The 21,199-nt window shown below is 52.6% G+C and overlaps 1 protein-coding gene across 3 annotated transcripts in view; it reads left to right on the top strand.

The window, feature by feature from the left end:
* The window catches only part of FBXO31 (F-box protein 31), a 43,274-nt gene that overhangs the window by 12,378 nt on the left and 9,697 nt on the right, over positions 1 to 21,199 (top strand). For 2 of the 3 annotated variants that reach the window (XM_036833705.1, XM_036833704.1), the window contains exons 2-6: positions 2,274 to 2,345; positions 5,582 to 5,668; positions 13,106 to 13,182; positions 15,754 to 15,921; positions 16,540 to 16,614. In XM_036833705.1, coding sequence (XP_036689600.1) covers positions 2,274 to 2,345; positions 5,582 to 5,668; positions 13,106 to 13,182; positions 15,754 to 15,921; positions 16,540 to 16,614 — 479 coding nt within the window. The remainder of the gene's footprint in view (positions 1 to 2,273; positions 2,346 to 5,581; positions 5,669 to 13,105; positions 13,183 to 15,753; positions 15,922 to 16,539; positions 16,615 to 21,199) is intronic. The other variant, XM_036833706.1, reaches the window with a different exon arrangement.

Here is a 21,199-nt window from a genome sequence, read left to right as displayed (position 1 = left end):
TTTGAATCGGCAGTCTGCAACCCAAATTTGGCACTTAGAAAGCAGCTGTGGGCAGCACGGTTTGCTGTGCTAACTTTAACCATCTTGGGTAGGACGGCGTTAACGCTGGTCTTGGGTAGGATGGCGTTAACGCTGGTGAGTTTTTCTAGGGGGAAGGATCTGTGGTGCTGCATGTACACTGGCCTTAATGCTATTTTAAGGACACTTTCCCTGATGACTTATGGGAAGGTTTATGGAACAGTCAGAGGATGTGGAATTGTTCTGAGCCACTGTTTAAAAAAAAAGATTTTTCCATCATGTGAAAAATACTGAACATTTCTTGAAGGAGCAGTTGGGTCAGAATGACATTGTTCCGCTTCGGTGATTTTATTATCTTTTGGGAACATTAAGAAAAACCCACTAAGCGTCGCTGTATTTATTAGCACTGCATCATACTTTTGCTTTTCTTCTGATTGTTAGTGACATTTCTGTGGATGGTGTGTCTGCTCGTGCAGGTTCATCTCTTGTGTGATATTAGCAGCACCTTTTCTTGACACGATGTGCAGAGATTCTTGACAGTTTGGTCATCCTGGCTTTAAAAACCTTAGACTTGCTTGGAAGTCTGAGCGGGTGCTGGGAGGTGGTGCGTTGTCTCTAGCAGGTCGGAGGATCGCTGGGCTCAGATGCGAAAATCACCCACTGGCTCGGCAGATGCTGTGGGGCGGCACTGCTGCTTCAGTGTGCTGCAGGCCGCCGGGGCACACGCGGATGCGCCTTGGGTCTGTGCCCTGCATCTCACCGGCAGAGTGTCCACATGTATCACTAAAGCGCGCGGTTCAGAGAAGACTACCTGCCGCCCAACCCCGGCTTCCAAACTGTCTCGTCAGCGAGGCAGCAAGAGGCGCATCTCGTGTACCGCGTGCGCTGGTCACTGCTGGAACCGGGAGGGGAGCTGTCCTTTGCACACCACACGGGAAACAAACTGAGGCACCAGTCTTGTGCGGTGAGGGTTTTGGAGTGCCTGGTTGGTGCGAGGGAAGGACGCTGTTTATGGAGAGCACACGAGGTGGTGACAGCCGCTGTGGCCGTCAGGAGGGCCACCTGGCCTTGTGGACGTCCCAGAGCAGACGGGGGATCATGAAGACAGCTCAGCATGGAGCAGAGCTCTTCTCAAGAGCGCGGTAGACCAGCTCCAGCTGGTCGCTGCCCAGGGCGGGAGTGGCCCTTCCAGCTGGTCCCTGGCATGGTCTGCAAGGATTTTGACAAACCGGGGCCTCTCAGTTGCTGGTGACTCACGTGACATGCAGGTGTCACCCCGTCCAAGGTCACAAACAAGCACATTTCGTTATCTAGTTCCTCACAAGTTCTTGTAACTTGCATAACACTCCAGAGCGGAGTCCACATTCTTCCTGGCAGGAGGATAAAACGTGTGTTTTTGTCTGGTGACGAGCAAGGCCGTGGTCTGTTCTTCAGCAGTGGAAGCAGGGAAAGCAGCACCGTCGGGCAGGCCCATCTCGGGGAGGTTTGCCAGGTGCTAACCGCCTTGCCCCAACTAGTTTCTCCACCGTCTGCATCTTGAACTTGGCTTGGATATGGTCAAAATCCTCACAGAAGCATTGGGTTAGTGTCGTCATCCATTCCGCTGAAAAGACCAGGCCTTGGGGCCGGGGTGGGGTCTGTGATGTGATGAGGTGGACAGCCTTTTGCTGGCCAGACTGCAGTCCCCCTTCTGGAAGGACTGCTGAGTCACCAACCTCTCCAAGCCTGGGTTTCTCTCCCCGAGGTGGGGCAGAGCACTGGCCGTGGAGGTGGGTGTCAGGGTTTTGCTTCAAGGCCGTCCTGGGCAGCCCCAGCTGTGTCTTCGTTTAACAGAATCAGTAGGGGGTTAGGGGGGCCTTCGTGGAAACCTGACACCAGTGGTGGTCTCATTTCCATGGGAACTCGCATCGTCTCCAGACTCTGAGTTTCTGCCACACCGTGGTCATAAACCAGGATGTCTGGTTGTGGGTTTGAGAGATTAGGTTTCTAGAGCTTATCAGAATAGACATGGCAGGTTGCTATTTCATTCAGAGTGGTGTTACCTAAAAATAGAATAGTGGCTTCATTGGTGAGTGAGGGTGTTGACTGAATGTGGAGAAGGCCCATGAAATCTCCACAGTGAAAGAAGGGTCAGGCTGAGAACACAAGGCCAAGGCTGAGGCATGCCTGCTCCACCCCCACCCGCACGTCTATTAATATTTCTGCTGCTTTATGACTTCTTGACTGTAATTTCCAGCAAACGTTTCTTGTTGCAGAGTACGGCGTTTGTGAAAACTTGAGGAAGCTGGAGATCACGGGCGTGTCTTGTCGAGACGTCTACGCGAAGTGTAAGTTAATCTGTCACCATCTTCTGTTAACTTGTTCCAGAAGCAGGTGCTCAGTGACATCAGCCACGGAAAATAAAAGTCCATGGCCCTCAGCCCACAGGTCTGTTCTCAGATACCCTTTAAATTCAGTTTTGACATTGTAGAGACAGCGCTGGTAGTAACAGCACTGAAAAGGTCGGGGGCTCTCTTCTCCCTTTCTGAGTGAATCATGACCCTGATTTTGCAGCGCAGGTGGATGAAGGTGTCTATCCTCTGGGAAACGTGGCTGCCCTGGAAACAACTCTGGTGTGCTTGGAGGTGCCCGTGTCTCTAGATCCCAGGCCTGCAGCCTGGTTGGAGACGTGGACACCAGGAGCGACTGTGACATGCAGCCGTGGCAGCTGCCAGGGCCCCTCCTCGCCACCCTGACCGCACCAGCCCCGGCCCTTCCTTGGCTTGTTTCCTGCAGGCACGTTGAGTCTCCCAGCACCCCCATTTCTTGTCCCCGCCCCTTTGCTTTCCAGAGTCGCCAGCAACGCTCTGTGATGCCTAGAGCCCCCGGCCCCAAGCACCTCTCTGCTGGCCCTTCCTCAGGGCCCTTTGCGTGAGGCTGTGAGGGTGTCTGTTGGCACTGACGTCGCCCAGGGGCAGTGGGCACACCATCCCGCGGGGAGCAGCCCGCCTGTCCCTGCCCAGCGGGGTGTGGCGTGTGTTGTTAACGCTCGGGGCTGGTAGTAAAGGACGGGGTAAGAAGGATCATGACGGCCCGCTTCTCTTTGGCCTAAGGTTGACCTGTTGACCTCTCTGAAAAGGACCTTAAGTGTTCATCTTAAAACCGTCTTGGTAGATTTTGGCTTACACATTCTTTTGAACTCTGCACCAGTTCTGCACTGAACACTTAGACCAGATGGTGCTTCTTACTTAAACACCCAGAGGCTGGGGACCGGGCTCCCGCTCGGAGAAACGTGTGATTCAGGATGGAGGGGCTTCCCGGGGCCGGGCTGCTGGCTGGGAGCCAGTGTGCTGGAGGCTGCCTTCCAGTGCCAGGGCTCGCTCGTTGCCGTCGCTTGCTGTGTTCCCTCGTTTCCGTGGATTCGCTGCTCTCAGAGTCCCCCTGGGAGACGCCTCGCCTCCTTTGTCCCGCATCCCCCACACAGGTAGACTGTGGACTTCTGCGGAGCATCAGCTGTGTGGGGAGACAGCCCGGGGGGGGCGCAGTTGGTCCCCGAATCTGGGCTGATTTCTTCACCCCATCAGGCTTCTCTCCACCTCGATCCTGTGGCCATTTGGGATGTTGGATTGGCCAGTGTTCCTGGGTTAGAATTTGCTCACGAGTGGGGAGATCTCCTGTTGGAGGCTCTAAGTTCTTCGTGGACCTTCCCCGGCCGCCCTGGGCACGTGTGGTTCTCGATGTTGGCCCTCGGCTGTGCCTTCTAGGCTGTTGCCCCCTCCCACCTTCTCTGGGAGCCCTGTGTGTCCCAGCCCCACTTCGGCCACCTCCCTGTATCCCCTTCTCCCCACTTGCCGAGGGGCTCGGGCTGCACCCTCACCCACCCTCGGACGCCATCCCAATCCACTGCCCCGCCCCCGCCTGCCCCTGTCCTTGGTCCTGAAGCCCAGGGCAGGGCTGGTCTGCGCAAGGCCTCCCGCTCCTCCTTCACTGGCAGGTTTGCACTTTGGTTTCTTCTCTGGCCTCTGCTTCATGTCCCACCCACCCAAGAGAATGCGTGTCTCCAGGGGAAGTGGGTCTTGGGGCCCGAGTGGTCACGTCTCGTGAAAATGTAACTCCTTCCTGTCTTGTGGTCTCAGTGGTGAGAACAGTGCCACTTTGAATCCTGCAAAGCCCGGAGTTCCAGGGGTGGAAAGGTGGTTGTGTCCCCTTCCCTCCCCTCCCGCCCTCCATTCTGGGGGTGCCCCCAGGGCCCCGCCCCACTCTCGGCTCCACTGTTGCTCCCCAGAGTCCGTGTCTTAAGTCTCCCAGAGCAGAGAATCCAGGAGGCCGCCCTCGCTATGGGCGTCGTGTCCAAGTCAGAGGTACACTCCCCACAGGAGTCCCTGTGAGCGCACAGAAACGAGAGGTTTCCTGGCTTTTGGGGTGGTCAGCTGTTTCCATGAGGATCTCATATGAGAAGTCCTTATCATCTCACTACTTTTTGAGTTTGTCAGGCCATTTGATGATATCATCTCAAAGCAACTTGAGTTCTCTCTAAGAGTTGTAAGCCCTCAAGATACTCCTGGAGGGAGGCAGGTGCTCATACCTGCTAGGTGTTGGGGGCTGAAGCACCCAGAGGAGAACACGTGTGAGAATGAAGGCCCCCACAGAGCTCATCTCAGCTGTGGGCAGAGGGGTTGCCCGGGCCTTGGGGGCATCTGTCCTGTGGAGGGGACATCTGGACACAGGTGGATGGGCAGGTGAGCAGGAGAGAGGGGGAGGTCCAGGTGGGCCAGGGAGAGGGGACAAGGGCCACGGCGAGGTCACAGGCAAAGGAGGACATCTGGAGACTTCTTTGACTGCTGGTTCTCAACCCCTTGAACATGGTTGTCAAATCCAGAGACTGATTCATATTATCTGTTATCAGCACCCCAGAGCGTTTGATGTGCCCCGGCCAAAGCGAGCTTCAGTTTTCATTTTCACAGTGCAGGAACTGTGTTTTTGTGAATTTGCTTTGAAGGCCTTATCCAGGGGAAAATCACTTAGCTTCTGGAATAGGTGGTAGAAGACAGTCGCCCCTAGTTCCTGCTTAGATGGTAGAGTCAGCTACCTCAATCCAGGGGTGAAGGGGTCTGATTGAGTTAGGAGGCTGGCAAACACTGTCCTTTGTCAAAAACAAAACACACGCAACAGGTGAAGGACAATGCCAGATGTGCAGCGGGCAAGCTGGGGATCCTAGTTGGGGCACAGGGTTCCCTACACAGTCACCCCAAATATCTGTGAGCTGTGACCTCTGCCCTCCCACCTCGGTGAGCCCCGCTGATTGTGGTGGGTGATGGGGAGAGAGCCCGGAGGGGGTCCCGAGCGGGCCTGCCATCATGAGTTCCTGGTGTGGATCACTGACTGACAGGAACACCTGTCACCACGATTCCTTCTGGCCAGGCCGGCCTCCTTGGCAACCGCTTGCCTCCCAAGGTTCTGGGGGTCGAGGATGTAGGGAAGCGTGTGATGTCGGTGAGGGACAGGTGTTGAGTCCTGTGAAAATGGTTTCTACAGTCGAGAAGGCAGAACCATCTTCAGCCCTTTCCCTGCTGTGTCTGTTCAGGTATAAACCCTCGTGTGAAGTCGGGCCGTTTCATGAAAATTCTTCCCGATTACGAGCACATGGAATACAGAGATGTTTACACCTGCCGTACGTATCTCCTGCTGGCTTCCGCTTTTGTGGGCGAGCAAGACCGAGAAGCTGCATGGATAGGGCCTCTCACTCACAGCACGAGACAGCTTTGGTGCCGAGAGCGAGCTGACCTCCTTGGCTTTTGCTGGTTCTCACTTTGCTGCAGCGTCCTCCGTGGCTTGGCACAACCAGGGTCACTCTTGAGCGGCGACCCCAGGGCAGCTGCACAGACGGGCTGGGTGTCCGCAGCAGCTTTGGGTTTTTGGATTGTACCAAGCAAGATCACCACGTTGCTGTGCATTTTAACATTTATCGCTTCTTGAGACAGAGTAGAAGCCTCAAAAACCTTTCTATTCCAGAATGGAACATAAGCATTCACATCTAGGCTTTATTAGTCAATCACGTTTTCACAGCATATGTCAATTCAAAAAGTTTACATACACACACACAACAAAAGTGTGTAGAAACAGTTGATTATTTAGGTCCTGATTCCTCCTTCGATTGGCATTACTTGAGCTCTGGAAATTTTCTAAGCCACATTCCATAGGTGATGAATGCTGTCCCTGCCTTTTATTGGGTTGAGCCGAGATGCACTGAAAGCTCTTTTTTTTTTTTCTTTAAGTTATTAATTTTATTTACTTATTTTTGGCTGCGTTGGGTCTTCGTTGCTGTGTGCGGGCTTTCTCTAGTTGCAGCAAGCGGGGGCTACTCTTCATTGCAGTGCACGGGCTTCTCATTGCGGTGGCTTCTGTTGTTGTGGAGCACGGGCTCTAGGTGCGCGGCTTCAGTAGTTGCGGCACGTGGGCTCAGTAGTTGCGGCCTGCGGGCTCTAGGGTGCACAGGCTTCAGTAGTTGTGGCTCGTGGGCTTAGTTGCTCTGTGGCATGTTGGAGCTTCCCGGACCAGGGATCAAACCCGTGTCCCCTGCGTTGGCAGGTGGATTCTTAACCACTGAGCCACCAGGGAAGTCCTGAAAGCTGTTTTTACGTTTCGAGAAGCACAGGGACACCCCTTCTGCTCTTTACTCCACCCCCCGAGTGCTCCTCATGTCAGCGTTGCCGCCGTGGAGCAGACCCACTCCTGAGTCTTAGAGGTGCACGGTTTCGGGACTTCCCTGGTGGTCCAGCGGTTAGGACTTCACCTTCCAATGCAGGGGGCTTGGGTTCAATCCCTGGTCAGGGAGCTAAGATCCCACATGCCTAGCGGCCAAAAAACCCGAAACATAAAGCGGAAGCGATATTGTAACAAAGTCAATAAAGACTTTAAAACTGGTCCACATCAAAAAAGATCTTTTAAAAAAAAAAGGAAGTGCACAGTTTCTAACAAAACCTACTCAGAGTAGAGGAAATAGAGTTGTTTGTGGATTTTCTCCTAACCCCCATCGGACTCCAGCCACCTAGCTGCCATGTGCTGGCTGGTCCCGTTTTACTCAGGGGGTTATCCTGGGGTCCGGACGGGGCTGCCCGGGTGTGGGCAGCATGCTTTGGGGTGGTGTCTGGGCTAACAAACCCACCTTGTGTGTCACCCAGGGCCCGGGGGGATGGGTGTGGGAGCGATCACCACAAATCTGGGGCTGGGCTGGCTGGTTATGAGGACGCGAGTTCTGTTCTTTTCCCTGCCATCTCGGCAGTAGGCTCTCTAGAACGTTTTCTCACGGACTGCGCTGCTCTCCCTGCTTAGCAGTCAGTGAGCCCCGGTGCCTTCTCCAGCCCCACGGGAGAGACGGTGACGTAGCGGGTATTGATGAGAACAGCGGATCAATGACACTGGCTGTGCTGACGGGAACTGGGTGCCGCGGGCTTTTCGATACAAGCAGACAAGCACTTAGAGGTCCATTATGTCACACGGCTGTCACAGGCTTCTTCTGGAACAACAGCCCATCTGGAACTTAATACCATAGGGCTAGTGTGGAATTCTGACCCACCTCTGGGGGTGGCCGGGACCTAGGAAGCACCTAGAGTTGTTTTGGGGGGTGTTCTTTTTGTCCCCAAGCGGTGGGCAGAAGCTTCCTGCAGCTGATGAGGACAAGTCCTGAGTCCAGACTTTCTACCATGCTTCTAGGAGACCACGTCCAGAGTGTCTGGACTAGAGCCACATACTGTGATGCCCCCCAGTTGCTTGTAGCTGTATTGCAGACTTGTTTTAATTAATTGGGGACTACTGTCCCGTCTGAGGTGTGAGTGTAGTTATAAAATACAGTAGAAAACTTGAAAGATCTAGAAAACATAATAAAAATAACCAGTTGTCAGCATTGGTTGCCTTTCTCTGTGGACTGGTCTGTTACCTGGATGGTCTCCTAAAACATCAGGGAAAAACTTACATGCATGAAAAAAAAAAAACAGTTTCAACTGAATTTGAAAACCTCTGTACGCCCAGGTGTTCTGTGTTCCAGTGTCCTAGTGTGTCCTAACCGAGGGCACCTCAGAATTCATCCCTCTGACACTCACCAAAGCTCCAGAGACGTGTTGCTGTGACGACTGGCTTGTAAGGAACGAGGCCCTGGGGCTGTTCCTCATCCACTTGTGCTCTTTCCTAGAGCCGTGGGGCATCGTTGTCCCCTGGTCCCCTGAAGTCCTCTGGGCACGTTCACTTGGACCCAAGAGATATCTCCCCACAGCCTTGTGGCCCAGATCAGCTGCTCTTGGTGTGTGTATGCAGCTTCCTGGGAGTCTTGATAATCCATGTCTTGTAAAGCGTGGAGTGTCCTAGGGGATATATTGCCTTTACGACGGGTCTGACATGTGTCTGTGTGTGCTAATCGTTGGTGAGTGTCCGAGTGCACTTTGAACTTAAAAACAACGTCGTGTCCCTGTAGGGCTCTGGGTTTTGAGGTTCATACCCAGCATCTTGGCAGTGCTTGAGATTGCTCAAGTAGATACGAGGAATTTGGTGGACCCCCCCCCCCCCCCAACTGGTGAGGAGACGGACAGACCACTTTTAATCCTCAGGTGCAGATAACACAGGGTGGAGTCTTTGGAGGGGAAGGCCCCTCCAAAGTCCAGTCTGCCAAGTGGAGCCAGCAACACATTGCAGGATGGTTACTGAGGAAGGAAGGAGACCATTGGTAAGAATAAAACAGAAGGGTGCTCCTGGAAAGGGCAGTGGGGCACCAACGGTATGTACGTCTGAGAGAGGAGAGACCCTCTGCTGATTACGTGTCTATGGAATGTTTCTCCTGATTTTTGTTCTGTGTATTGATTTGTATCCTGCAACGTTACTGAATTCATTTATTAGCTCTAATAGCTTTTTGGTGGTGTCCTTAGGATTTTCTATATATAGTATCATGTCATCTGCAAATAGTGACTGTCTTACTTCTTCTTTTTCAATTTGAATACCTTTTATTTCTTTTTCTTGCCTAATTGCTCTGGCTAGGACTTCCAATCCTACATTGAATGAAAGTGGGGAGAGTGGGTATCCTTGTCTTTCAAAAGATTTCAGCTTTTCATTTTGAGTGTGATACTGGCTGTGGGTTTGTCATACATGGCCTTTACTGTGTTGAGGTACATTCTCTCCATACCCATTTGTCATAAATGGATGTTGAATTTTGTCAGAAGCCTTTTCTGCATGTATTGAGATGATCATGTGATTTTTTTAGCCTTCATTTTGTAAATGTGGTGCAGTACATTGATTGATTTGTGGATGTTGCACCATCCTTGCATCCCTGGGATAAATCCCACTTGATCATGGTTTATGATCCATTTTGGTTTGCTGATATTTTGTTGAGGATTTTTGCATCTATGTTCATCAGGAATATTGGCCTGCAATTTTTTTTTCTCGTTCTGTCTGTGTCTGGTTTTAGTATCAGGGTAATGCCGCCTCATAGAATGAGTTTGGAACTGTTCCCTCCTCTGATTTTATTCTAATTACCAACAGCTTCTAGCAAGTGGCAGGAGATACCATTAGTTGTATGATTTTCCTTTGGGCAAGAAACCTCAGTTCTGCAGCGACAGATGTGGTGATGTTACGGCCTTGCTGGGTGGTGGGCCGCTGTCCCGAGTGTGGTGGGCAATGGCAGCTGCTGGTAGGACAGCAGGGAAGCGACTGCTCAGTATCAGAGCATGCTGTGCAAGGAGAGTTGGGTCTTTTGGGTTGGGTGTTGTCCAGTGTGTCGGAGTTTCCCACTTGGCTTGTTAAGTGACCCTTCCTGTTGGCAGATGAGAACCCTGACTAGGACCCTTTTCCTGTTAGCTCCTGAGCTGAGCCGTCCCTTAGCCATCTTGGACTATTGTTCCTATTTTGGGGAGTAGGAGGGTTGCGTTAGAGCCAGGGATGGTTTTCTGAACACAGCCATGCTGACCTCGGGGATCAATGGTTGGAAGAGTCTCTGAGCTGGTGTTCATTCTGGAAGGCCCAAGTCCTGCTTCGTGGGGCTGAGAGCAGGAGTGTTGTCGTTATTCTGACTGAGTTTAAGTGTGGTTCTCTGGTATTTGGGTCCCCTTGCCCACGAATGCCTGTCTTCTGTGGTCTCCTAAGAGCTGGGACCTTTGAGCACACCTGCCTCTGACAGGAAAGCACCCGAAGGGTCTGACCCAGTCCACTTGCTGTCTTAGGTCCAAAGCCTGCCGTCTGCACCTGATCCGGTGTCATTGGGACTTAATCCCGTTTACTCTCCTGCATGGTCAGTGGTTGTTTGGAAACAGCGTCGGGAGGGCTTGTTGAGCTGGGATCTTCTTCCAGGCAAGGAGCCCTGGGGTGTGGTCAGCGCCTGGGCCAGGAGGTGCCGTGGATTCTGTCTTAAGCCCGCAGGCCCCTTGTGTGCCCTAGGCAGGGTCCGGGTGCGGGTCAGAGGAGAGCACAGGGGCCGCTGCCCGAGCTCATCGTGCTCCTTACCTCCTGTGGTGGTGACGCCTTAGAGCTGCCCTCCCCAGCAGGCCCCGGGCACAGAAGGTCGCCGTGTGGACAGGCTGCCCTCCCACTCCTGACACCTAGAGTTTCGTGCGACTCCAGTGGACTCCTTCTGTCTGAGTGCTGCCTGGACTTGTTGAGTCTTTCAGGTCACTTCTGCTGGACTAACTCTGCGACTTCTTAAAGAATACGTTATGAAACACAGGTGTCACGTGGCCTTAGGAAACCGCGTGCCTCACAGTCTGCCTGACGACGATGGTCTCTGACTTCCCCTCGGATTGTCCTGGGTGGGCCCAGGCTGGGCAAGCCAGCGTGGTGTCAGCGGGAGCGAGGGGCACACCCGAGTCTTCTAACGGGCACAGAGCTTTAAAATCCAGAGACAGTGCTGCTCTAAGCACACATGGGAGGCTGAACTTTTATTTCAAAGAGATGCTGCTTTTTAAAGCAAAACAAGGAACTCCCCTTTGGGAATTGCTGAGTCTGTGGCATATTCTTTGAACAGTCTTTCCAGGGGCTTCGAGATCAGATTGATTGATCTTGGAAAGAACCAGATGTTGCCAGCAGTCAAGTTGGGAGATGAGGGGAGGGGAGACAAGAGAAGACCATGCTGTATGGGCCCATTTAATTTTTTCTCCACTATTTTATCGTGAAATTTTAAAAACACACAGAAAAGTAGAAAGAATTGTACAGTGAACACCCATTTACCCGATTCCATAGCGCCCTGCTCCACTTCACTCCCATACACCCGTCCCTCCATCCGTCCTGTTTTGCGATGCATTTCAAGGTAACTGGCAGCCATCAGTCGATTTCACCCCTAAACACCTGAGTGTGTGTTGCACTGTCTGAGTTCAGTATTTGTTTATGGCTCCTGACCCTGCTTATTATTGCTGGTTTAACAAACACAAAACCCATCCGGGTATGGCCATAAAATAACCACTGACTTTAATGTGTGTCTTGTAAACCGACTCAGAGGATTGCACACGGCATGAGTGGCAGGTGCCCTGCAGACCATCAAGGCTCATTTAGAGAAGTGTGTCTTCAGGCTGAAACTTTGGGGAACAGTTGGTAGTTTCCCACCAGCCGTCTGCATGCCCTGCAGGCTTGGGATGGTTCTGGCCTCACATTCCTCTTCCCTGTACCCCGGACCAAGTGGTGGCTGGAGAGCTGCTGTCTGGGCTCAGGTCCCTCTGGGCCTTGCTGCTTGGTCTTCCTTCCTGAAGTCTGTTGTGATGATGCAGCTCCAGCACTTGGAGACCGTCCATGGCTCCCACTGGGTATTCGCCAGGGTTTTCAGACACAGAACCAATTTCTTCGTATATAAAGAGATTATTATAAGGAATTAGGTGGCACAGCTATGGAGGCTGACAAGTCCCAGGGTCTCCGGTCAGGAGGCTGGAGACCCACAGGCGCTGATGGTGTAGGTCCCCGTCCGAAATCTGACAGCCTCCAGACCCCGCAAGAGCCCATGTTTCAGCTCGAATCCAGAGGCTGGAAAAGACCAATGTCCCAGCTCAACGCGGTCAGGCAGGAGAAAATTCCTCTGTATTTGTGGGAGGATTAGCCTTTTTGTCCTCTTCAGGAAGAGCCCATGATTTTAGTTAGAGTTCGAAGTTAGAAAAGACTGATGTCCCAGCCTGCAGCCAGGCAGGAGGAGCGTCTCCTTACTGGTGGGAGCACCAGCCTTCTTCTGCCCTGGCCTTCAACTGATTGGACAAGGCCCACCACACTAGGGAGGGCAATCTGCTTTCTCTTTCCACAGATTTAAATGTTACTCTCATCTGGGAACACAGACACACCAGAATAATGTTTGGCTAAGAATGTCTGGGCCCCCCATGGCCAAGTCCAGTTGACATATAAACTTTACCACCACACACTGGCTGCAGAGAGACCCCAGACCCTGAAACTGGCAGGCAGGGCCCTGCATGAGCTGGTTGTCTTCTTTGTGCAGTTTGCTCATTCTTTCATTTGTTCACTGTTCACTCAACAAATACACGTGCAGAGGAAATGGAAGCGAAGGACTCTTCCCAGGGCATTTACTGCGCTGGCCATGGCCATGCAGTGGGGTCTCAGGTCGGCATTAGGTGCCCTTTTCTCCCGGTGCCCTCAATGAATATACATGCACTGCTTTTGAAATACGGGGGAATGTGTGTGTGTGTGTGTGTGTGTGTGTGTGTGTGTGTTTAAAAAAAAGACAGATGACCCAATTAAATCTTACTCTACAGCCCCATGATGTTTTGGACTCTGCCCCTGGTAAAGAATCCCACACCTCCTCCGTTGTGTAGACTGATGGGAGGGGAGGTTCACTGCTTCACAAGGGCGCCCACTGCACGTCCTTCGAGGCAGCAGTTCCTTGTCATTGGAGCTGATACGCAGAGGCTGGGTTTCAAAATGACCCAGTTGTCTGTTACATTTTTACTCTTAGAATGATTTAGACACTTGTAAGATTTGCTTGAATCCACATTTGTTTGCAAGGCTCTGTTATGAGCCTTCGTGAGGGATTTCTTCACACATCCCTCCTCCTCTTCCTCGTGCCCTTTCCTCCGATTATTGACTGTAAAGTGAAGATCAGCTGGCTCTACAATGAAGTCCTGTCCTCTCTCTTTCCCTGTAGTGCTTCACCGATACAGACACATTTTGGGACTGTGGCAGCCAGATATTGGGCCGTATGGAGGACTGCTGAACGTGGTGGTAAGTCCCAGAGCGTCGGGCCTGGGTTCTTGCGGATGGGACTGCGTCCTCCCTCCAGGGGGCAGGCCAGTGGTTCACAAAGACTCATTGGGCCAGATTTTATTTTCTAAACAAGCAGAGATTCATTTTAAGTGGCTCTTGGCTTCTGCCACATCCATGGACTTCGTGATGACGGGATGCCTTCCCCGGTCCCTGCCTCTTGGACACTGAGGGCCATCGGCCTTCACACCCCCGGGACACTCCAGTGTTGGTTTGTGCACTGGTTCGTTGCCCTAAATCAGGGGTCTGCAGGCTGAGCAAAGCAAAGGAGGCCGTGTGGGGCCCTCGGAGGCTGGCCCTAGACAGAAAGCCCATGCCAGGCCTGCTCCACCCGGGGACCAAGTGGCATAGGCTTGGTGTCATGGCAGGTGTCTGTCCCTTCTCTTCAGGCTTGCCCCCTGAGGTCTACAAGCAGCATTTTAACTTTACTTTATTCAGTCTTTATAGCTGGTCTCAGCAGGAGGGGCTGTTTGATACAAGCTCCTTGGTCGTAGCCAGGAGAAAAGTCTTCTGGTTTTAATTTTTATATGCTTCTTGGTCACTTGCCTAGAAGCATATAAGAATAGCTGCTCATTTTTGGGTCCATTTGAGAAACTCAGATCTGACTTTTCTTGGGTTTAACTGGTGTTGGCGTCTAGCAGGATGCAGCCCTCGCCGGTGCTCTTGCCAGGCACGAGTGGTGCCTCTGGGACAGAAGCCGGGACCTGAGTGGGGCCATTGTACTTGCTGAGCTCTGGGCAGGGGCCTGGCCTCAGTGTTGCCGTAGCTGATGGTGTAGGGAAAACACAGCCAGGTGCCCTTTGGCCGGCGCTGCACACGTGCTCGGCAGGCCAGAAGCCGAGTCCAGGGGACTGGCTGCAGCCCGTGTCATGGCTCACGGGTCTGCCTTGCTGTGGCCGTTGGGGCCCCCAGGGAGCCTCATTGTGGTTCACGTAGGCCACGGGGTGACTCTGGTTACTTCGTCACTCTGTATTTTGCTCACCAGGTGGGGTTTGGGCAGGGATAAATATTGCTTCATATTCTTTGTAATTTGGTGGAAACATGTGTTAAGAAACTTGCTTTACATTTGTTATGTTTAATATCACTGGGGAAGCCTTGCTTTTAGAACATTCTCACAGGGGCCAAGACAGACAGCTCCCAGCGTGGGCAGGTTCTTTCCTTTCTTTTAGTCGGGGAGGGTAATAATTGTTTGTCTTACTGGCAGTGAGTAATAGAGTTAAAAAAAAAACAAAAAAGGCTTCTGAAAGCAGGGGATAATTAGGGGAAAACGGAGCCCATGACAGAACACCGCCAATTGGCTCTTGTCTCAGATGGTTAGCGATTAAGTTCTCTCCTCTGTTGCTAGAGCCAAAACCTGTGGACCCAGGCTCCCCCAGGAAGGCAGGAGCGACTGCTGGGGCATCCCAACTGGGCTACAGAGGCCACCCCCTCCCCTCCACTGAGAACGTGCCTGGGGACTGCCCCCTCCTTTGACCTGATCACCACTTTTATCATTTGCCATTTTGAACCATACAAGGGTAGCGGGAATGGCAGGGTGAACGCCCACAGACGCCCACCTCCTGGACTCAGAGGTTGGCCGTAGTGTGCCAGGTTCACGGTGTCTGTCTCTGCCCCTTTGCCTTTGCTTTTCAGTATTTTAAAGCAAATCCCAGGCCCGTGTCAGTTCATGTTTGTACTTCAGTGTGGGTCTCTAACCATGTGGGTGTTTCCCACGTTCCCACACATGTGAGGTCCTGATCACACCTCACAGCAGTGGCAGTAATTCCTGGATTACCTGAGACCCAGTCCACACTTGAGGCTTCCTGACCGTCTCAGAACTGCCTTCGACAGCTGGCTCGTTCACATGAGGATCTAACCAGGCCCTCGTGCTGCTCGGTTTGTTTTGCCTCCTGAGTCTCTTCTGTGGAAAGCAGCACCCCCGTTTTCGTCTGGTCAGTTGCCCTATTGGGTGTCGCACTTTCTGGATCATTCCTGCTTCTTTCTTACGTCTTTTAGCTTGTTCTCCCGGCGCCTACCCACCCCCACTTCATAGCTGGAAGTTCTCTCTAAAAGACTTGCTCGGATTCGGGGCTAACCACTATATTTTCTATTAAAATATTTAGTTACTTTTTCAGCTTTACTTAGGTATAATTGACAAAACTGTAAGATATATAAAATGTACATTGTGGTGATCTGATTTGATGTACGAGTACACAGTGGAAGGATTCTCCCGTCTACTTAATTAACGTACCCATCACCTCACATTTTTATTTTTTTTTGAGGGGTGGGGAGAGCACTGAGTTCTATTTCTTAGTAGATTTCAGTGATACAGCAGTGTTATCAACTTTAGTCACCATGTTTCATGTTGCGTAAACCACTTTTCGATTAACACACACTGGTGGGCGGGGCCGTGCTCGTCCTGCTGCGCTAGATGGGGCCCCAAGGTCCCCGCGGGACCGGAGTGTGGAGACGGGAATGGTCCTCGTGGTGATCTGGGGGGTGCGGATGCTGAGCCTCCGCCTCCCCCTCACCCGTGTGTGCACCTCTGCACAGGTGGATGGCTTGTTCATCATTGGCTGGATGTACCTGCCTCCCCACGACCCTCACGTGGACGACCCGATGCGGTTCAAGCCCTTGTTCCGAATCCACCTGATGGAGAGGAAGTCGGCCACGGTGGAGTGCATGTACGGCCACAGGGGGCCCCACAATGGCCACGTCCAGGTGAGCAGGCGGGGCAGCGTGTGCAGGTAAGGGGCTGGGTCTCCTCACTTCTTCCCGGGCCTGCTGCCAGCGGTTTGCCAGGGTCTTCCCAGCTGTGCACCGCGCCCACGCCGGTCAGCAGGAACAGGAAGCGGGCCCTGGCGCGGCCCTTCTGTGCGCTGTTTGTGCCGCTGTCGCTCCTCAGAGACTCACTTGCTGGAGCCTCCCCTGATTCTGCCTCTGCTTAGAACCAGTTGTGCTTCCAAGCGAGGTTCCTCACTGTTCCTTTTTCTCATCTTCGCAAGGGCATCAGCTTGGAACCAGACGTTCTGCTCTCGGATGTGGGCCTGGCAGGTGGCCAGCCCACGAGCAAGCCTGTTCTCTGTCTCAGTGGGAGAGCGCCAGCCCCTTTGTGCTGCTCTCGGACGCCCCGGGGGACAGCGATGCCTGGCCCCCTGGGAGGGAAGCGTGTGCTCAGGGGGGTTCCAGCCTTCCTTCTTAGACGACCTCGATCTGGCGGCCTCTGGGGCTCCTGTAGACGAGTGGGATGCATGGGTGCGGGAGGGACTGGTGCACGCCTGCTGTGGTGGCGGTTAGGGGCTGACTCGTTACCCTTTCTCCTTGCTGTGGACACTCAAGGTCGTGAAGAAGGACGAGTTCTCCACCAAGTGCAACCAGACGGACCACCACAGGATGTCTGGTGGGAGGCAGGAGGTGAGGCCGGACCCTCCTGTCCTGCGGGGCAGCCGAGAGGGTGGGTGGTTTGAAGGGAGGGCCGCCTCCCGGGCTCGTGCTGGCGCTGTGGGCGTGTGTGCTGGGCCCAGGTTCTGAGTCCCCACCGCCGCCAGGATGAACGGGCCGAGTAGAAATAGTCCTCTACCTGGTTCTCCATCGCCCCTTTGACAAGAGGCCCGTGGGCGGTGGGGTCTCTTCCTGGATGTGAATTGCAGGGAGACCAGAGGCTTTTATTGGCGTGAACCCCGTGGTGGAGGTTCCCAGGTCACAGCCAAGTGGTGGGTGAGCCTGCGTGAGTGTCTTCGGGTTTCATTTCCGCACGAGTAATCTCACATCGCCTTTGAGTTTTAATTACACCACCATCTCGAAACATTCTTAGGAAAACCTCGGACCTTTAAGTACAGGATGCTCGTTGCAGCTTGCGTTTATTTGTCGGGTGCATCTCTTAGCGTTTCTGAGTCTGCTGGGTCCCTGGTAGCCAGGGGTCTGCGGGGAGACAGCGCAGATGGAGAGTACATACGTGCTGCTTGGAATCTGTTGAGGGTGAACGAGGCCCTTGTTTTCCCAAACGCATGGTATGTGAAGATGCTGGTAATGACATGCTTCCTTCTCTAATAACACTGTCATTCACGGTCTCACATACAACCACATACACATCAGTGGCTGCTCCAAGTCCACGTTTAAGTGAAACACGTCAACAACATATTTTCCAAGAATAGAACCTCCTCAGCTGTTGAGACCTTAAAAGGGCCGTGTCATGGATTTCTGGAAATACGCACTCTGGGATCAGAGAAAGTTCCTGTGAGCCAACTACCGTGTGTGGCCTCACCAATTTGGAGACGGAATGGTATTTTTTCTCATTGTGAGGGTAATAACATGCTCCTTGTGGAAACTAGAAAAACACCTAGAAGTTAAGGTGAGAATAAAATGCTTTGTTGGAATCCTGACTTTGGTGGTTAATTTGCATTTCTCTTGTGTCTGAGGCTAAGGTTAGTGTCCTGTGGTTCCTTTTCTGTGAAATCTGTGTTCATATCCTTTGCCTGGTTCTGTTTGGTGGTGTTATGTTTCTAATTGATTTGTAGGAGCTTTCATCCTGGGAGGACGTGAACCCTTCAAGATACGAGGAAATATTTTTTCCTCCTTCATTCTTTTGTCTTTGTTTGATATGAGGTATGTTTTCACTTGTGGAATTTAGTTTTTAATTTTTATATTTGCAGATGTATCTGTCTTTTCCTTTTTTTTTTGGCCACACTGTGTGGCTTGTGGGATCTTAGCTCCCCGACCAGGGATCAAACCTGGGCTCTCGGTAGTGAAAGCGCAGAGTCCTAACCACTGGACCGCCAGGGAGTTCCCCTTCCTTAATAGCTTCTTAGTTTGATGTCATCTTAAAATCCTTTCCCCACTTTGAAATTATACTTACAGACGAGCTCGTGTTTTCATTTTCATGCGTTTGTTTCCCACATTTATTGCTGGTTCTGTGGGTTTATTCTGTAGAGTGAGCTTCAGCCCGCCTTGGCTATAGTACAGGTACCCTTCAGTCACCCCAGCACTGGTGCTGAGTGATCCAGATTTCCTCTACGATTCAAAATGCCATCTTTGTCCTGTGCTGCCATCTGAATTTGATTTTCTTCAGGTAGATCTTGCAAGTTTGTTGTAAAACATCTGGTCTTTTGTTGCTGTTGTAAATGGACTCTTGGCTCTCGTATCTTTCAGCTGGTGATTTTATATATAAAAGCTGTTGCATATTAATTTTGTACCCACCCATCTTACTGAATTCTGTTTCATTTATGAGCATCTTTGAGTTGATTACCTTGAGTTTTCCAGGATAATACTGATTATCTGCAAATAATGACATTTCCTTCTTCCTTGACCCCTTGTGGTGAGGACAACACCCTTGTCTAGTGGTGAGTGTGGTTCACATGGTTCTGTCATGAGGCAGCAAGGTGGCCTTGGGGTCAAGATATACATTATTATGCTAGGGATGGAGCTGTTTATTTGTGTTTTATTAAGAGGGCTTTGTTTGTTTTAATTGAGAAATGATGTTGAATTTACCGGTTTTTTTGAGCATCTGTGGAAACCATCAGGTGATTTTTTTCCCCTTAATCTAGTAACGTGATGACTTATGTTAGTAGATTTCTAACCACTTCGAAGCCGTGAGAAGAGGTCTTGTTTGATCGTGGGGTACAGTTCTCTTTGCTCCTGGATGCTCTTTGATCCTGTTTTATTTAGGACTTCTGCATTGATGAACGGGCTTGGTCTAACATTTTTTGTGCTGTCTTTGGCTTTAGGAGCAGTCTTTCGCTGGCTTCTAGAACTGGGGAGCCTTTCTTTTCTCTCTAGGCCTCGGAATCATTTAATAGTGGACTTGGGACTCCTGCCGGGCTGGGGTGGGGAGATGCCGCGCGTCTGCAGGCAGAGCAGGGGCTGGGCTGCCTGAGGTGCCGAGGGATCCATCCTAGAGTCATGGGGGCAGGGGGCTTGCTGTCTGAGGCACGGTCGCTCTGTCCATCTCAGCTGCCCGGGGCCTCTTTGCTGGCTCCTTGTGCTCTGTCTCCCGTCTCCCTCCCTCTCGCCCTCCAAGGGGGGAGCTGGGGGACTGGGGGACGGGTTCTCCCATGGATTCCTGTGTCAGCCTGAAACATCTTCACTCTCTAGCTGAGCCTTTCAGACCCAGAGCGTGGCTTCAGGCTCCAGGGGGAGAGGAGGAGCCGTGAGGTGGGCACTGCCGTGTGTCCTGACAGCTCTGAAGAAGAGGTGAAAGTCTCGGCCCCGGATTCCGGGCTCCTCTGTGCTCTGATGGTTGATAGTCACTAAAATTCTGGGCCACAGGGGTGCTTCCCAAGGGAACGGAGGACTCCTGGTGGCCTAGGAGGGTAGGAAGGTGCACGGGCCTTGCTTGTCACCGTCCCCAGGCAGAAGGCTGTCCTTGGTACCGTGGAGCGATGTGGAGATGCCCGCCCCAGCCCCTGCAGACCGTGCTGGCTGTGGTCCCTTCGCCAGCACCCAGGGCCAGCTCTGCATAAGCTGCGTCCTGAGGCCTTGCCAACCACCCCGCTCCCCGTCCCAGTCCCCAGTTCTGGGACTTCTGCCAGCTTTGTGCACCTTCCACGGCCACGTCCTGCGGCGGGATCTGGCCCCTCAGGACCGGGGTGTCCTGCTTGCTCCTTACGTGCCCCTCCTGGGGGCCCTCCCTGTGCTGCTCAAACTGCAGCTTCACCTCCTGGGCCTTTGAGAGCAGCTCAGGCCTTCGCCCGCCCGGACCCCGGCCGTGCGTCTGCTCTCTGGCTCCCGCGGCAGACGCTGCCTGCTCTTCTTCCTGGATGATGGCGTGGCTGAGCCACCATCTTCCCTCCCTGCCCCCTCCCGTCCAGGCCCTGCAGCCTGAGGCTTCTGGAAATCTGGGGTGGGGGGCGCTGTGAGGAGGAGCAGAGATAGGGAAGGGCGTGTGGCCTGGCCCTGCCTGGCCCTGCCTGTGGTGTGCTCGGCCCTGCGGAAAGGCTCTGGCGCTGGACTCCCCAGTTGCACACAAGTGGCTTTCATTTTGCTTTCCTTTGTCTTCTGTCCTTCCTCGCCACATGCCTGAAATGATACCTCGTCATCGTCAGCTACGAAATCCTCAGAGTCGGGAGGGAGAAGAGTGCTGACACAGCCCCACGAGGAGCGGCCTCCGCGCCCGTCCTCCATCATCCCTTCAAGTTTCCTTCAGCCTTTGTGATGTAATTGCAGTCTAACTACCTAATTTGGATAGTTTTTCTTTTTTTTTTAGCTTAACCGTTATTCCAGAAACATTTCCCAGTCTCATTAGAATTCTTTACAAACTTTTTTTTTTTTTTTGGCCACGCTGCGCAGCACGCAGGATCTTAGTTCCCTGACCAGGGATTGAACCCGTGCCCCCTGCAGTGGAAGTGTGGAATCTTAACCACTGGACCGCCAGGAAAGTCCCTACAAACTTTATTTTTAATGCAGCGTTCCATCTGTCATCTGCTGCGATGTAATGACTGTAGGTGTGTGACCGTCCTGCAGTTGGACTTGGGGTTTGTGGTCAGATATTCCCCTGTTACCCTCCTGACCATGTGCCTCAGTGACTTAGCCTCTGGGAGCCTCAGCCCTTGTCTGTAAAACGGGGCCATGAGGTTACCTGCGGTGCCGAGTCATTCTGGAGGGTTGAGTAAGACGCTGCAGGTGAATGACTTAGTGCCAGGCCTGGTCGGAGCCGCCCAGGAGAGATGCCGGGCATTATTACTGTGACCCACTGCCTGAACTCTGCAAAAACGTTGTGGTTTTGGATTGTACAGAAATGGAATTGGGTAAAAGGCCCTGAAGGTATTCCAAATTCTCTTTACATGCTGTCAGTTTGCTGGTCCCCGTCTACAGCCCACCAGGGCACGTGAGCCCCCTGCCTCACTGCGTTCCTGCCAGCCCTGGCATTGGCCCTGGCAGAGATGAGACCGGTTAGCACGTGGCCTTTGGTTAGGTTTAATTCTGCCACCTGCTAGCTGGGTGGCTCTGGAAAGGTCTGTTGACTTTTCCAAGCCCTAAACCTCTGTAGAACAGGGAAGATGTT

The sequence above is a fragment of the Balaenoptera musculus genome, chromosome 19 (assembly GCF_009873245.2).
Source record: "Balaenoptera musculus isolate JJ_BM4_2016_0621 chromosome 19, mBalMus1.pri.v3, whole genome shotgun sequence".
NCBI lineage: Eukaryota > Metazoa > Chordata > Mammalia > Artiodactyla > Balaenopteridae > Balaenoptera > Balaenoptera musculus.
The sequence above is the reverse complement of the archived record's forward strand: the minus strand, read 5'-3'. Positions and strand labels throughout refer to the sequence as shown.